The sequence below is a fragment of the Cyprinus carpio genome, chromosome A19 (assembly GCF_018340385.1).
Source record: "Cyprinus carpio isolate SPL01 chromosome A19, ASM1834038v1, whole genome shotgun sequence".
Lineage (NCBI taxonomy): Eukaryota > Metazoa > Chordata > Actinopteri > Cypriniformes > Cyprinidae > Cyprinus > Cyprinus carpio.
This window is the reverse complement of record NC_056590.1, coordinates 11,176,099-11,192,557: the sequence shown is the minus strand read 5'-3', so window position 1 is coordinate 11,192,557 and position 16,459 is coordinate 11,176,099. Positions and strand designations below refer to the sequence as shown.

At 37.2% G+C, this 16,459-nt stretch overlaps 1 protein-coding gene across 6 annotated transcripts in view; it reads left to right on the top strand.

Moving 5' to 3' along the window:
• LOC109069759 (CUGBP Elav-like family member 3) overlaps nucleotides 1-16,459 on the top strand; it is a 51,213-nt gene that overhangs the window by 13,322 nt on the left and 21,432 nt on the right. For 3 of the 6 annotated variants that reach the window (XM_042776391.1, XM_042776392.1, XM_042776393.1), the window contains exons 1-2: nucleotides 10,253-10,493; nucleotides 14,599-14,686. Coding sequence is in view for 3 of the 6 variants with exons in the window: in XM_042776388.1 (XP_042632322.1) it covers nucleotides 3,146-3,275; nucleotides 3,985-4,118; nucleotides 4,290-4,342; nucleotides 4,463-4,589; nucleotides 4,681-4,856; nucleotides 6,049-6,403; nucleotides 6,542-6,805; nucleotides 7,139-7,330; nucleotides 8,440-10,121 (3,113 nt within the window). In the remaining 3 variants the exon portion in view is untranslated. Of the gene's footprint in view, nucleotides 1-3,145; nucleotides 3,276-3,984; nucleotides 4,119-4,289; nucleotides 4,343-4,462; nucleotides 4,590-4,680; nucleotides 4,857-6,048; nucleotides 6,404-6,541; nucleotides 6,806-7,138; nucleotides 7,331-8,439; nucleotides 10,494-14,598; nucleotides 15,151-16,459 lie in introns of those variants that run through there. The other 3 variants (XM_042776388.1, XM_042776390.1, XM_042776389.1) reach the window with 2 other exon arrangements.

Below are 16,459 nucleotides of genomic sequence, written 5' to 3'. Positions count from 1 at the left end.
TATTATTTAATGTCTAATAAATTACAGAACGTTTAGCAAACACTGAGGAATCAAATAAATAAAATAAACAAATAAAAGAGAGCCCCATAGCAAAATGTGAGGTAAAAAGCAAGTTTAAGTTTTCAAAATGAAAACAAAAAGAAAAGTAAAACTAAACTTGCTGCCGGTGACAGTGCTTGCATGTTTTTTTCCCCCCACAAGAATACCAACATGTTCAGCTTCTCTGGTTTAAGAAGTCTTTTACTTTACTTTAGTGTAAAAACTAGGGCTGGGTTTCGATTCAAATTTCAAAAATCGATTCGATTCCGATTCTCAAGATCTTGAATCGATTATCATTATTCGATTCGATCCGATCTGATCCGATCTTCGATATTTAGATAAGTGTTTTTGAAGAAAGCATTTTTTTCCATTCGGCAGTTTGAGACCGGCTTGCGAGGCCAGGTTGATTATGTGCGCGAAGCAGCCGACGTGGGTTAGCCCCATAATCTCAACCGCACGGATCATATTCGCCGCATTGTCAGTGACTATGGCTGGGTCTTTACTCAACAGCCCCCACTCCTCCATAGCTTTGGTTAATATTTCAGCTAGACTGACAGAGCGATGGTCCGTTTGAACTTCGGTTGTCTGCAGCACGTAAGACACGAGGTTCCAGAGCTCGTCTATGTAGTGTGCTGTCACACTCATGTAAGATTCCGTAGCTACGGATGTCCAGATGACACTCGTAATGCCCACCCTCTCTGCGGTCTTAAGCTTACACATTACACCATCTTTTACTGTCTGGTACATGTTGGGGATCACTTCTTCAGACAGACGTTTGCGAGACACAATGACATAATTTGGTTCCATTACCTTCATTAGCCGCCTGAATCCCACATTCTCAACAACAGAATACGGGCGCATATCTTTGCAAATGAAGCCCGCAATCGCCTCAGTTATTTTGACAGAGCGTGCAGAATTAGTTGGCAGTTGTAGAGTTTGTTTCAGTGTCATCTGTTGCGGTCCGGTGGAGGGCTTGGATATGATGTCTTGATGATGTCGCATCATGTGGTTCCTGAGATTAGTAGTATTTCCACAATACTTCACCTCCATTTGGCAGGCTTTGCAAATTGCTTTGCTTTTGTCAAGCTCGTTCTTTTTATTGCTTCTGAACCCGAAATGGTGCCAGATAGCAGCTTTTAGCGTTTCTGGAGTTTTCAAATTCAATTCAATTCAAGTTTATTTGTATAGCGCTTTTTACGATACAAATCATTACAAAGCAACTTTACAGAAAATTAAGTTTCTACAATATTTAGTAGTAGCTAATCAGTGGTGACTGTCAGTTCATGTACATATGGCAGAAATGTTCAGAAAAATCAATAGTTTTCAAAGCTGCCATGTTCGTTGTTTTAATGTCCTTCCACCTCGCGCGCATGCGTGAATTCAATGACGCGGCAAATTAAAATTCACGGGGAAAATGTAGGCCTATTATTAAAATCGATCCTCTGAGTTATGGATCGATCTTTAGAAATTAATATGAAAATCGATTCAGAATTGGTGAATCGATTTTTTCAACACAGCCCTAGTAAAAACCATCCATTGTTTCCTCATTTTTGCTGCACGCAGCTTCGCGCTCGTGCTGAAGCGGTGAGTATAAACTAGACTCCAAGCGCTGCACATTTCAAACGAGTTGCCTTTTGATGTTTCTCATATGCAACAGAAATGGCAGCGCTTAAGAGTTGAACAACGCGGTGGTCGCGCCAGTGCGACTGCTCACAAAATTTAGTCACATAGGCAGAAAAATGGTCGCAGTCTGGAGTCCTGCAATTAAATATAACCAAAACAGGCTATTATTCTTTTTTATATCAATAATAAACTAAATATAAATAAAACTCATCCACTTGGTTTTGTCATTTTTCTTTCATTTTTTAGTCCATATGAAAAGGTGCATTTATTATGTACGTCTATGTGGAGATGGCAAGTCACAGGATTGGCATTCAGCAACTTCATCTTTGCCCCCGACACTGACTGAGAAAGCACTACTTTATTCATAAATAATTAAAATGCCCCCCCCCCCCCCCCCGACACATTCATAATCACTTTGCCGATGCTTTAAATGCTTTATGCGCGAGCCCGAGCGCGGAGTAAGCTATATCCTAAAATACGCCTGCCTATAGGCCTATATTAAAGGATGGTTAATATATTATTATATTAATCAATTTAATATAACGTGCGAAAGTTGACTAGAAAAAATCATTATTCGGGGGCAGGCCTACTTAGAACAGGGAAGCACTCCATTTTTTTTTATTTATAAAATGCAATGATGACATTACGAAAATGCAACAGCTGCAAATCATGTCTTTATTGCATTGCACGAGTTATGCCTATAAAAGAGTCAACTGTTTTTTTTTTTATCATCATCATAATTATTAAATACAGTAGGCTACAGCATGTATATAATTGGTTCCAGGAAAAAATCTGTGGGGGTGCTATGAGGGTGCTTTTGTTTTTCTTGGGGGTGCTGAAGCACCTGCTAGCCCCTCCCTAGCGCCGCCCATGATGACACCTTTAATATTAAAGTCTGGGTCTAAGACAAATTTACAACCAAATATGTACATAAGTGATTCAAAACTATGTGTAGGCACAGTAAAAACTTTCCAAGACAGTTTTAATGTGAATTTTATATGAGGAAAAAAGTTTAAGAATTAAGGGCTGTTCACAACAAGGACGATACCTGTAATGACATAGATAATAGATATAGTCTTAAAAATGTTTTAAGATGTAAAAGAATCGCAAAGTTCATACCACAACTATTTTGATAGCGACAGAGGGGAACGCTATCGTTGGAATCACTTTCACAACAATTTTTTTCTAGTTAACGAATTAAAAAAAACAGAATTCTTTCTGTTTTAAAGAGGTTAAACAGAGGTCTGTAGCAAGCTTATAATAAACAGAACATTATAGTGCATTGGTGTGGACGCTGATATAGCTATAACTGCTATAGTTTGTGACATTCCTCATTAATTATTCAATGTAAGCCTGAAATTTTAACACTTCATTATGGTTTGCCCATTCTCACTAATATTAGATACAGTTCATGCCATTGTAAGTGGACCATTAAACTGATTGTTTTATGATGAAGTTAAACTTTTCCTTATTCTTTTCCCAGCGGATGCGCCACACAGGCTTAATCTCTTCTATCTGGCGAATGATGTCATTCAGAACTGTAAAAGGAAAAATGCCATAGTCTACCGCACCACCTTCACAGATGTGCTGCCAGAAGCTATGAAGCTCATCAGGTGAGTCTGCTTTCATCAACATGAACTTTAACCAGAGTGTTCTCAAGAACAAGAAATATCTTCTCTGCCTATAGACCACAACAGTGACCACCCACTTTCTCAGAGGTCTGGTTCTGGAAGTAATTTCTCCATAGAAGTTTTATTCAATTCCATAATAAGGAGCCATGACCTAAACCAACCATATCCAAAATGAATCACCACATTGTTTTGAAGCAAAATATTTTTTTTTTTTTACTTTTTTGTTGTCGTTCATGTAAAAAATACTAAATCAAATATTCCATGTATGTTTTTTTTTATTTTATAAAAAAATTATTTAATTTTTGGGACATTTTGTATTTTGACGATTTAGTTAAACGATTAAATAATTGACATACAAATCAAATAACAATCTGAATTACATATGTTTTTTATTGAATTATACAGTATAAGCCTATGCATTGCACATATATATATATATGTATATATATATATATATACACACACACACACATTTATATAAAATTTACTTTATTTTTAAATAAATTAATCATTTTTGATTAGTATGTTTTTACAAGGCCATCAGTAACTAAATGATGCTGCGACCAAGTTCTTCTAACCAAGTATGAATTAATGTGACCTTGCATGCAAATTATTTTCTAAAATCTCTTGTGATGTTGCATTGTGTGAATTGCTTTATAGTATGAATCTTTGTAAATGTGATCTCTTGTAGTGCCACAAAGGATTCTAAGGTGAACAAGGCAGTGATGAGGATACTGTCCATTTGGGAAGAGAGAAATGTCTATTCAGAGGAGTTCATCAATCAGCTTAGGAACAATTTGGTCCGGAAAGAAGAACCAGTGAAAGGTCTGAATTAATAATTGCTCTTGGGAGTATTTTATATGCTTGTCAGTATTGTTTTTTAGTTTAACATTGAAAGACTTAATTTACAATGTGTTAAGACTTGTACATATTTTTGAAATTCTTATAATAAAGTAATGATTTTTAATTTTTAATATTCCTCAATTTTATTTTCAGCTCCAGTTAACTCCAAATCTGCCTTGAAATCCAAGATTGTTGCTGAGTTTGTGGTAAATAGTCAAAATTCACACTAGATTTGAGTGGCTCTTTGGAACTCCTTGGGTTGGGTGACTATACCTTTTATTTATACAATTTCTTACCTACATGTGTGGTTTTTTTTTACCTGTCAGCCCTCTGCGTTTATCGAGCATCTGTCCAAGTACAGGAATTCCATGGATGAGATTGAGCTCAAAGAGAAACAGTTAGCTGCAATGAGAGTGGATGTGTGCAGCACAGAAGCTCTAAAGAAACTGAAAGGTCAGTAAAAAGTGGCATTTTAAGATTCTAAATGGATATGCATTAATTAATGCATCAATATTTTTCAAATTTTTATGTGTTCGTATTTTAGACAAGGCAGGAGGTAAAAGGTTTTCTAAAGACTTTGAAGACGGGAGTGCAAAGCTTCAGGAGTTTGTTTCCTTTCTGGATGGAGAGGTCAAAAAAGGCCCTCCATTGATGGAAGCTCTGGAGAATGCAGACATATTCTACGAGATGCAATATAAAGAGGTCAAGATTGTGGCTAAAGTGAGTATTGCAGTTTAATGTGGTGATATTTTTGGGTGCAATTTGAAATTATATTATAAATAAAAATTAGCTACACTCCTGTACAAAATATTTTACACTTTAATTTGCAGTGTTTTTTGCAGAAATATTACTAAATTTATTAATTTTCCACATTGGGAGACTAGAATGAATGTAGAGAACCATCAAGTCATGTCAAATGAAATGGATGAGTAGGAAATAAGTAAAATGTTGTTTTATTTATATTTCCAAAAAGCACTTTATGAAATCTAATTATTTCCGTTTGCTTCAACAAAAGCTCTTAATCTTTCCTCACTAACAGCATCCTCAGGCCTTCCAGCAGACTCATTATTTCAATGCACATAAAAAAAATAAATCTATATGATTGAAAGCAGCAAATAGCCCTTTCATATGTAATGACCAAATGATCATTTAATGCTTTTAGTGGTTTCAGGTGCATTGTGCTGCAGTTGAATTTGTACAAAAACAAAGACATCCAGACCATTGTGTAGCAAAATGTGTTTGTTTTATTTAGTTTATCTCTGACAGCCATATTTGGCCTTTTCATAAAAATACAGCTGTATAAGTTTATAATTAACCTATTTTATTTTTACAATGATTGAAATTACCACATTTCTGGGATAATTTCATTTGTGGTCATTGGTTTTGCAAGGTTGAATTTTTATTTTTTTAATAGATTAAAGATGATGTAAGGTCTGGGTTATGAGCAATATATGTAAAATTTGTTTAAGAAAATTGCATTTTTCATCTGTGTGTGTGTATATATATATATATATATATATATATATATATATATATATATATATATATTATATATATATATATATATATATATATATATATATATATATATATATATATATATATATATTAGGGATGCACAATAAATATTGGCACGATATTTAATGGGTTTCTTGTCAGTAAAGCCGGTTCTGTAATCAGCGGTAAATCTCAACACGTGCATGCTTTCACGTGGAGCAGCATTTACTATACAGAGCTGTTGTTCATTGACAAGCTGCACATAATCATGATCATCTTTTCTAAACAAAAGTAATAATTTCTCAACCCCAACAACAAAGCATTTGTTAATGTGCCAATTTTGTGAATGTACAATTTGATAGATGTAGTTATTGGAGCTAATAGTGGAACATTTCCCCAAATCATTCTTCTCCAGGCCTATGAGACATTTGCAAACCGTGTGTCGCACCTTAAGCGCAAGCTCGATTCACTGAAGACTATGTTGCCTGACCCAGATGACTCCCCCATCCCCTCCCCCATTGAAGATGCTCCTTCACCCACGGGCTCCGAGTCACCCTTCCACGCTCTGGAAAGGATTGGTACCCCAGACCCAGAGCTGGATGGGCAGGCGATGGAGGAGGACTTGATTGCTTTGGCTGATGCTCCCAGCCCTCTCTCATCTGTTGGGGGTTCCTCCCCACCAAGTGCCCCTTTGGGAGACAAAGACAATCGTGATGTAGAAGACATGGACCTCTCGGATGTAGAGGAGACAGAAACACCTACCATCATAGGTACCATATGACCTTAAAGTTTTTTTTAAATTTAGTATGTTTCTCAAATATACTGCATTAAAAAGAAACTTGATGGTTAAGCTGGTGGGATGCAACTTTTTTTCTTACTTTTTTTTTTTTTTTAATTTTCACTTACAGTTGAGGAACGTGTGGCCTCTGCTGTTGTGTCCAAACAGTCTTCTGTCACTCCAAATGTCATAGAATCCTTGCCAACAACTGAATGCACACAAACAAAGCAGATCGACACCCCAGCAGTGGCAGTTCCCTCAGCAGTAACAACTACTACAACAACAACAACCACCACACCAACTACACCATCACTGCCAGTGAACCTTGCTGGTGTTGACCTAGGCAAGATCAGCTCCATTCTCAGCACAATCACAAACGTTATGAAGAGCTCAGGTGAGATTCTGAAATTTGATGTGTACAGCATGTTATACACAAGTTAAAATATCTTATTAAATGTGCAGTCACGTCAAAGCCTTGTCCTAGCAGTAAGCTGTGGTGCTCATTTGAGAGATGCATGTTTGAATGTGACCTGTGTCGTGTCCGCTCCCATTCCCCTACTACTAAACGCTCCACTATTTGTCAGTATAAAGTAGAAAAAAAATCCAAAAAGTAAAATAATTTTGGAATTGGAATTGGAAAACTGCTTGATAGTAAGAAATGTAAAAAAATAAAAATCTACATTTGTATGTTACATCATGCATTCAAACATTGCTTTTGTCTTTGCAGCTGTAGGAGTTAGTCCTGTATCTCGGTCTTCCCCCAGTGTACCTTCCACTCCAAGCTCGACTCAAAAGACTCCCACTCCCACTACTGCCCCTCCGGCCAACCCACTGGCCAGCATCCTTTCTAGGGTGGACATCAACCCCAACACTTTGCTCAGTGCTCTGTCCAAAACACAAACCCATGGGGGTTTTCAGGGTGAGAAATGGAAAAGCAAAATGATTTGAGAAACCAAAGAGTTGGGATATGAAATTTGTGAACACAGTAGTTCAAACATAGTATGTTCAAGTTGTTTTAAGTCAACATGAAATCAAAATGAACCCTATTTTTCTTTTAATACATTTGCCGGCTTACTGTGTGTTTTCATCAGTGAAAACTGATGAAAATACAAAAGAAAACGTTTGATGTAATCTTTCATTAAAATTGAATAACTTGCTCCACCTTTGAAACAACATCCTTCTCAGACGATGTCATCTAGGCCATTAATGTTAATCAAAAGCCCAAAAGCTTAATACCATTTAAATGACAAATAAACAAAGTTATGTTTGAAGCTTTTGATTTAGATAATGTGGCTTTTCTAAAATCTCCTCAAAAGTTGGTGCCAGACAGGTAGTGATTTATGAGCACAGCAGTCCTCCACAGTCGAATGTGAACTCAGATTCAGGTGTGTCTTCATTCTGGCACTCTTCCCCATGATTCATGATGAATGCAATCCAACCCTACATGTTAAATGTAATGTTTCATTCGAAAATTCATCACATTATGTAAGTTAAATGAGTTGACAGTGTAATTTCATGTTGACCTAAAACTCTATAGTCATTTTCCCTAGTTGTGGAAGCAACAGCAGATGATTTTAAAAAAGACTTGGGGCCAGATTTACTAAACAGGGCAATTTACTGTGTGAATGCAATCCCCATAAAAGTGCCAATGCAGTTTACCAAGAACAGCGTAAATTAGTGTAGGGTTGCAAGTCGATGACAATTAAGTGCGAGTAATCTACTAGAAGCACGGGCAAACTGGGATAAGACATGCTTTTTTGGCCATTAAATAATGGCGCAAATACAAGTAAATTGAATACCAAACCTTGGTAAATCACATTGTTCAATTAGGGTTAGGTAAAATAACCTATAGTATATTCTGGCAGTAGTTTTTTAATGCCAAAAGAGGGTTTGTGCTGGTACAAGCTCTTAGTATTCTGGCCCTTAGTATGAGTTCTTTAGAAAATGTGTTTTGTTTTTAAATCAATCTGCTGACCCTTGCGTCCCTACCCCTATCTTTCTTTTTCTACAATTTTTTTTCCCCGCCAGGTCTGTCCTCTTTGTTAAACAACCCAACTGCAAAGGCCACCACATCTTCAAATTCTGAAAAGCAATCCCTGACATTGCCTCTTACAGCAGAGACTCCTAAAGTCTTACTTGCTCCTTCTAGTCTCCCACTGGCTAGGGATCCCTCCACTCAAGGATGTGTGTCTCCTACGGCTATGCAGTCCAGTGAGAATGAGAAAGTAACTCCTAGCTCTTCTCTCAACTCTGCCTTGGACTCCAAGATGGATAACTTTCTCCAAGGTAACCCAGGGCTGAAAGGCTTTAATTTGGGATTTCCATCTGTTCTGTCGTGGCCTAAAGAAACTGTTGATAGCCCTTCAGCAAGTGCAGAGAACCTTGGTGGAACCCCAGTAAGGGATGAAGCTGGTGCTACACCAACGCAAGATGAAATTATGGATGCTCCTCAATCAGAGCTGTTCCCGTATCAGCAGGGGCAAATGGTGTCTATGTCCACTGCTTTAGATGCTAAATCAACGCGTCCACTTCCATCTTGGCAGGAACAAAATGCTCACACCGATCAACAAGCTCATACAGACATGCACCAGAAGACCGCACCTAAAAAAGACTTTAAAAACTCTGTGCCCTCGCTTGCTGAGGCAGAAGCTAAGCGGCATCAACGCATTGAAGCAATGCGTACCTCTTCTCTGTCCAGCAACCAGCAACCTTTGAGTTTAAAAGCCACCGAGAAATCCAGTGTAATGCTTCAAGAGCTGAGACAAAACCCCTTAATTCATGATGTGGGACCAAATCCTAAAATGGTTGAAGGTAGCTATGCATATCGAGATGATCAAGAGAAGCAAGTCTTGGCCAGCTCTGACGCATATGGTGCAGAGCGGTACGTTGCCAAAGCACAAAGACAGGATCTTACTGCGCCTAACTTCTTCACCACACCTCTGCCACCTATCCCAAAGCTTCCTCCTCCACCACAAGATTTCATGCATACAGCATCTTCTTCGAGAGCAAGTGGTCCTCATGCCACCGAAGATTTGCAGGAACCTTTCAGGGATCCAGAACGAGGTGGTGTTGATGGCTCCTATGTCCCAGCGAACTCTGATTATGAACACTTGTCTCAAGTGGTTTCAAACAATGAGCCTTTCCATCCACATGGGGATGGGGCTTCTCACTCTGCTCATGCACCGCACCTAGTTCCTAAAGTCCCACCAAATGGTCCAGTGGACTACAACCACCAACATCCACCAAGAGTACCTTTGCAGCACCCCCCAAGCATACCCCATCACCGCATTGGGTCTTCTCCTCCTGTACGGAGTTACCATGAAGCCTCAAGTCCTCCTCAACCTTTGCCTGAAGATCCATACTTTGACCCATTCTACGAACATCCACCACGTAGCCCCTCTCCCCCTCATTATGACATGCACCTGATTTCACCTCGTGCACAAGAGTATTATCCTGAAGAAATACCACCTCACTACCCAGAGCGTAGGGTTCCTCCTCACCTGGAGCACAGGCCTCCACCACCACACCATATTCTTCCACCTCACCCTGGGCACTATCCAGCTCCTAGGCCCCTTCGTAGGCCACCACCGGTCCATCATGAGCTGCCCTTTCCAAGAGGCAAGCGACCTGGCCCACCTTTTGGGGGACCTCCCAGAGTCAGGGGCCCCTTTTATCCCCCTAAAAGACCTTTCTTGCCTCCACATTACTGAAGTGTTTCTTGTGATTCTTATGCTCAGGTGTTTAGTGCATGCCACAGTGAGCAAGTAAAGAAGTCCAAGTGCTGTTGGGTTACCATCGAGACAAAGATTGCTGTGGACATTGACACGAAGGGGATGGTGCTGAACACCTTCTCAAGATCACAATAGAAAAGTGCAAATTTATTCAAGTAACCAAGGGGATGGAATCAGATTACCAAAAACTTTTGAGCAAGATCTGTTCTTTTCCAACGCCAAGACATGTAAAGCGTGAGCAGTTGTGCTACAAGAAGAAGTCAAGGAGCACTGGAGCAGAGAAATGGAAAGAATATCTGGCAAGGAATGCTGGGGGAATGAGATGGAAACTGAAGGCAGACAAAACAAGAGGTGGTTATTCAATTTCATTTCATTAATTCTTCTTTATTTTTTATAGTTTTTGTGTCTAGTTCTATAAAAAAGTCAAATTGAAAAGTTAATATAAAATGTCCTTTTCCCTTAGAGGGAATGTGTGCGTACATATCTCGCACATATCTTTGGGAAACTCAATGGTTTTTTGGATCATCATTTAACTGAGGTTGATTTGTGATTTTTTTTTTTTTTACTTCCAAATTTAAGTTCAGCTGATGATCAAGCTATATTGTTATGCAAAACTGGTAGTTTTGATCTTATATTGTACATGTAATTAAATGTACCTTAACACAGGTAGTTAAGCTTCATTATCCTCTTTCATGGACAAACAGCAGTGTAGAGAAAAAGTAATCTTTACAATTTTGAGGTAACATGCTGAGGTGTACAGAGACGAGCCGTTTTTGCCAACAGTGGCAGAAGATGCAGAAGAAACGAAGTTGTCGGGCAGAATCATCATGGCCTCCCTCAGTTCCCCGAGGCTTTTACTGTACTGACATAAATAAAGATGTGTTTGGAAAAAAACCACTGTGGCGGAGTGCAGTCTCAGCCATGATGTCTTTGAGTCTTTTCATCTCAGTTGCTTCAGTGACTGATTTCTTTGCTCTTCACAGTTTCGCGAACACTTTCATTCATTAATAAAATACGATCAACATTATACGCAGAGATTTTAGTGTAGCTAAATAGCTGCTACTTATGTTGACTATATATGACTGAGATGTGTCCTACACCGTGTTCTAGAACCAAAATCAGAAGCTTTTTAGCCCATTAAATGTAATTCTCAATTAATTCGTGTTTGAATGGGTAAATGTAGGCATTTCTATGATAAATTCTAAATAACTGCAAACTGTACAAAGCATAGCTTGAGTTATCAGAATCTAAGTGTAGACCGTTAATTCAAGCTAAATGTTCATCCTCTTCACTCAGTGCGTTCTGTAATCAATCCATTCCAGCTCCACTTCGGGTTTTCTGTTTCCTGTTTTGTAATCCTGCATTTAACGCTCCTCTCACATATTGTAGTTTGGTTTGCAACGAGTATTTACTTCATAATTACCTGTATTTATCTCACTTCAGGCTTATGTTTGCACAAATTGTTTGAAATAGCCAATTACTATGCAGAGATAGTTAGATTAAGATCAAGTTTTTTGTCTGATCAAATAAGGACTTTATCAAGAGATGACTCTGGTCACACTTCAGTTCTGTAGCAAATGTTGCATCACACTTGCATCTTTCTCTGAAATAAATGTAGCATAAAAAACAAAGAATTGTTTCTCTGAATTAAATGTAGCATATAAGACAAGGAATTTACACAATAACTTGATTTTAAAATTAAGGCCCAGCATAGTTCCACTTAATTTAATGTAACTCATGCTGATTGGATTAGGCACAGATGGAAGTTTATGGGGTCAACTAAAATCGGAACAACGTAACAACATGAGGCTTTTTTTTTTTCTTGAGTAACAATGTTATAGAAGTGTAAAGAAAAATATTTTTTTTTGCCTTAAAATCAGCAGCAGTTGATGTTTTCTGGCTAATAGGCAGGATTTTAGCAATGAGCAAAGCGGTCTAATTCCACTGATTCTGAAGTTATATCAGAATAATTCTGCTTCGGAAATCTTAAAAAAAAAAAAAAAAAAAAAAAACGAGTGCAAAAGTAAAACAGCAGGACTTTTTAAAACATGTTGAAACTGGCTTTTCTGGGTGGGTACTTCAGTACATACTTGATTCATGCTTCAACTTTCATCAAACAGAAAAGGAAGCAAAGACTCAAATTAGACTATTTAGCTAATTTATTGTAAAACATTAAATAAAAAAATATAGCTTAATAACCAAATTCGTGCTGCTGGAAACATTAAGTTGTCCTTTATAGTGAAGTTAGAAATCATAATTGCTTAAAATCATAAAATTAGCATTAAATTGCTAAAGACCTGTTAAAGTTAAACAGTTCAGTAAATTTTCACATCTATTTACATTTCAAAAACAGCATATACATGATATTGTAACCTCTAGTTGACTAAATCTAGCTTTGCTTCAAGTTGCAAAACAAATGTTTACACATGGTCTTCAGCAGGGGGCGACAACCTGGTGATGTGCTGAGCCCTGTGCTGAAAGGAGCCCACTAATGTCCTGGTTGTATTTTGTCAACCTAAACTAAATCCTCATCAAACTAGCTGATGCGTTTTGCTGTTTCAGAGAAAGTTTCAAGTTTTAAGAACATCTGGTGATGAGCAGACTTTAAAAGGATAGTTCACCGAAAAAATGGTTTTGAATATTTTATCATCATTACTTACCCTCAAGTTCTTCCAAACCTGTAGAATGTCTTCTGTTGAATGTTTATAATGTAGCTGTTGACTTCCATAGCATTTTTTTTCCATACTATGTTAGTCAATGGGTATTACCAACTGGTTACCCACATTTATCAAAATATATTTAATGTTCAATAGAAGAAAGAAATTCAAACAGGTTTGGAACGATTCGATGGTAAGTAAATGATGGATGCACTATCCCTTTAAGTTATTGATAGTTTCACACCTGTGGTTTTCAAACTCTCTTTTGCCCTCTGAGGTTCATCCTTCAGTAACGCGTCATACGGTTGATCTCCTCTCTGTCATGGACAAAAGCAGGGTTTTGAATTATAAACTGCCTCATGAAACATAACCTTAATTCTTAATTCATTAATTCGTATCCAGCTATACAGTCATTAGCCTAAATATTCATGTGTAGAGATTTGGTGGGACTAGGAGTAATTTACAAACACCTATATCACGTTTTTGCAAATTAAAGTGATAATGAGGTTTACATTAAAGTTTATCTTAAAAATAATTAAAGACGTCATGTGCACAGATAGACGTGAACGAATATATAGGTCAATAAAGTTATCGAATATTCCTTACTGGTTTTAAATGACATTTTATAGCCTACAGTGTTATTTACACAAATCCAAAAAGGCCAAAGCTCAGTATTCCATCACCATTCAAAACCATAAGCTGTCGCCTCTCTCATACGAATATGCGAAGTTGTTTTGAATTTCTAGCATTTTATTAAAATAAAGAGTTAACGCTGAAGCTGTCCAATATGTTACGCAGTCAAAACAACTGTCTATCGTCGTGTCCTCAGATGTTTCTATGAGACCGATTATGATACCTACTCGGATTTATTTTCGGGGAGATAATAATAATGAAATGTATAGCCTATAAAATATTTTGTCGGCCGAAAAACAAAAATCTCAACTTCAAACTCCTGAACAGGAAAATAAGATTAAGAAAACATTAAACTAGGTTATTATTATTATCTGTAATATGTAATTAAAAGATTAAATGCCTAATCATTGCAATACATTAGTATATTATAGCCTATGTTATGATTTAATTAATAGATAATATAATTAGTGTAGTCATGTTTTGAATTATAATTGTCTAAATATCATGAAGTAATTTGATTTGGCTGCTAACGCTACAATATTAAAATTTGCATGACCCAAGGTGACGTTTAATAGTGATTCTGAGGTTTACGGTGATCTTCTGAAGTTAATCAGCTCGCTTGTTCATTTACTTTACGTAACACACCTGATTTAAATAGCAGTGAGGGCCACGCCCCCATACGCGAAGCGCGAGCGCACTGTTCCTAACCTAACCTCGTCATGCAAAACTTTCCACAACAGCATGTTTCGCCATCCATCAAATCATCCAGCCACGGCATACACATTTCATACACCTCTGTATCAAAATATTAAAATAAACACTTTGCTGAAGTAACCAATGTTTTTTATTCTTCTTTGCATTTAATACATATTTTAATAGAATGTTTTCTCTTTATATAAATACTTTCCCATAGAAAAAAACAAAAACCTACAAAAATGTCAAGGGGCAGTACCCTTTCAAAAGATACTAATAGTAATTTTAATATGTATTTTAATGCACCATTGGGGTGAGTGTGTGTGTGTGTGTGTATATATATATATGCACTCTCTTGTATGTATGTGTGTATCTGTATATATCTCCCCTTCCCCCTTCTGTCACCTTAGTCTTTTAACCCAATCAACCTTTTGTTTTATTTTTCTCCCTCTGTCCATCCTCAATGAATGCAGATCTTCTGGTGAGGACTTTGTCTGCCCAGCAACAGAGTCCTTGAGGGGACATCCAATGCCCTTGTATCCTGTCTGCTTGCAAATCAAGGTAAAGGATATGCAATTGCACAAAGCACACTCCTTATCTGATAATTGTCCATTTACATTTGCAAGAACTGTAAAATAGATCAGGCTGTAAGTCCAAAGCAAGACACTCTGAAGTCAGTGGAGCTGACTGTGGAAAAATGCACTAACTATTAAATATTTGCTTATGCAATGGACAGAATGTAATATTAGTCTTAAACTTATATTGTAATGGAGGTTAAGTATTATGTGCACAGCCTTTATTCTGCTAAAGTTGTTTCAGGCCTTCAGGACAAATACAATAAACAATGTAAAGTTAGAGCTCTACCTCCCTCTACTGGTACAAACTGATGTTAATGAACTGGTACTTTATTGCTATAGGCAATTATCATAGGTCTCCTGGGTTAACTTGCTCTCTTGTTAGAGGTATTGTGGTTTCTGTTGTTCTCGTAATTAATATGCAGGCAATATTGTATCTACATATTATTAGACAAAGCAAAAAAAAATAAAAAATAAATATATATATAATGTTTTTTTTTAATTATTGTGATATGACCATGTAGGTCTAGCATAGTATCTAACCCAGAACTGACAAATCGGGTTATTGCTCAAAAAGAATGCACAACATAAAGGTCAGGGTATATCAGGTGACCTTTATGCCTGTCCACTTCAAGTAAGTAGATGCAGCTGATACAATATCACGTTTCATACCGCACAAAGATATGAAAGCCTTGGGCTGCTTGATATGAATTTACATACATAATTTATATATATATATATATATATATATATATATATATATATATTAATATATATATTAATATTAAAAAAGCTACTCACAAATGATACAAGCAGTTTGTTTATCATTCAGATTTCTTGGCTCTTGTTCAAAAATCATGTTGAGCATCTGGGAGCTTACATTTAATTGATTCTCCTGCATAATGCACACAGACTTTGACCACCGACAAGCTCTCAATGCTTACAAATAGGCAAGACTGAAATAACCAGCAGATGTCGTCGTTAATTCAGCTGTCTGGTATAACCAGTTGAGTCATCTGTGATTTTAAGTGCGTGCTCTTGTGTACGTGAATGAGTCGTGCTTTGGGTCATAGTATAGAGTTATGATATTTGTTCTAAAGTGAGATTATCAGAAAGATAACTTTTTAATATGGATTCGAGGTCAAGGGTAAAAACAGCATTGGGGGATTTAAGGGCTCGTGGCAGATGGTTGTCAATCCCAGTAAATGAACACAAGTACTCTAGTCTTTAATTTAGTTTACCCTAAGAGCCAGACAGCCTGATATATAGGCTACTGACCATTAAACAATTACAGATGAACTTCATGTCCCGGCGGATGTAAAGCGAACACATGGTTTGTGATGTGATCTCCTAAAGGTTCATTTTATTTAATTATATTTTTGTCAGTAATAGAGAATGAATTAAAATGAATTCCCTGCCAGATCGCGCACTAAGATAGGGAAATTGCTCGACCGCATAGCGAGCACATCACGTAGTCTAGCCTATGTGGGCGTTAATTTGCGAGAAAACATGATTTGGCTCAGTGTAGTTTCAGCACCGTGGTCAGAGCTCGACGAGAACAAAAGGCGTATTAGCGTCCTTGATATCAGGCACCGTCGAAATGTTACATGCAAACCTAAAAAACGAACACTTGAATAAAGCAGTAGCGAAGCTTAACCCTGTTCATCTGAGTGTACAGTTTCCTAGAAGTAAAACGTGTTCGTTTGTTTGTGTTCACCAGTAAAAAAAAAAAATTTTTGCCATATTTTGCTTATGTAAC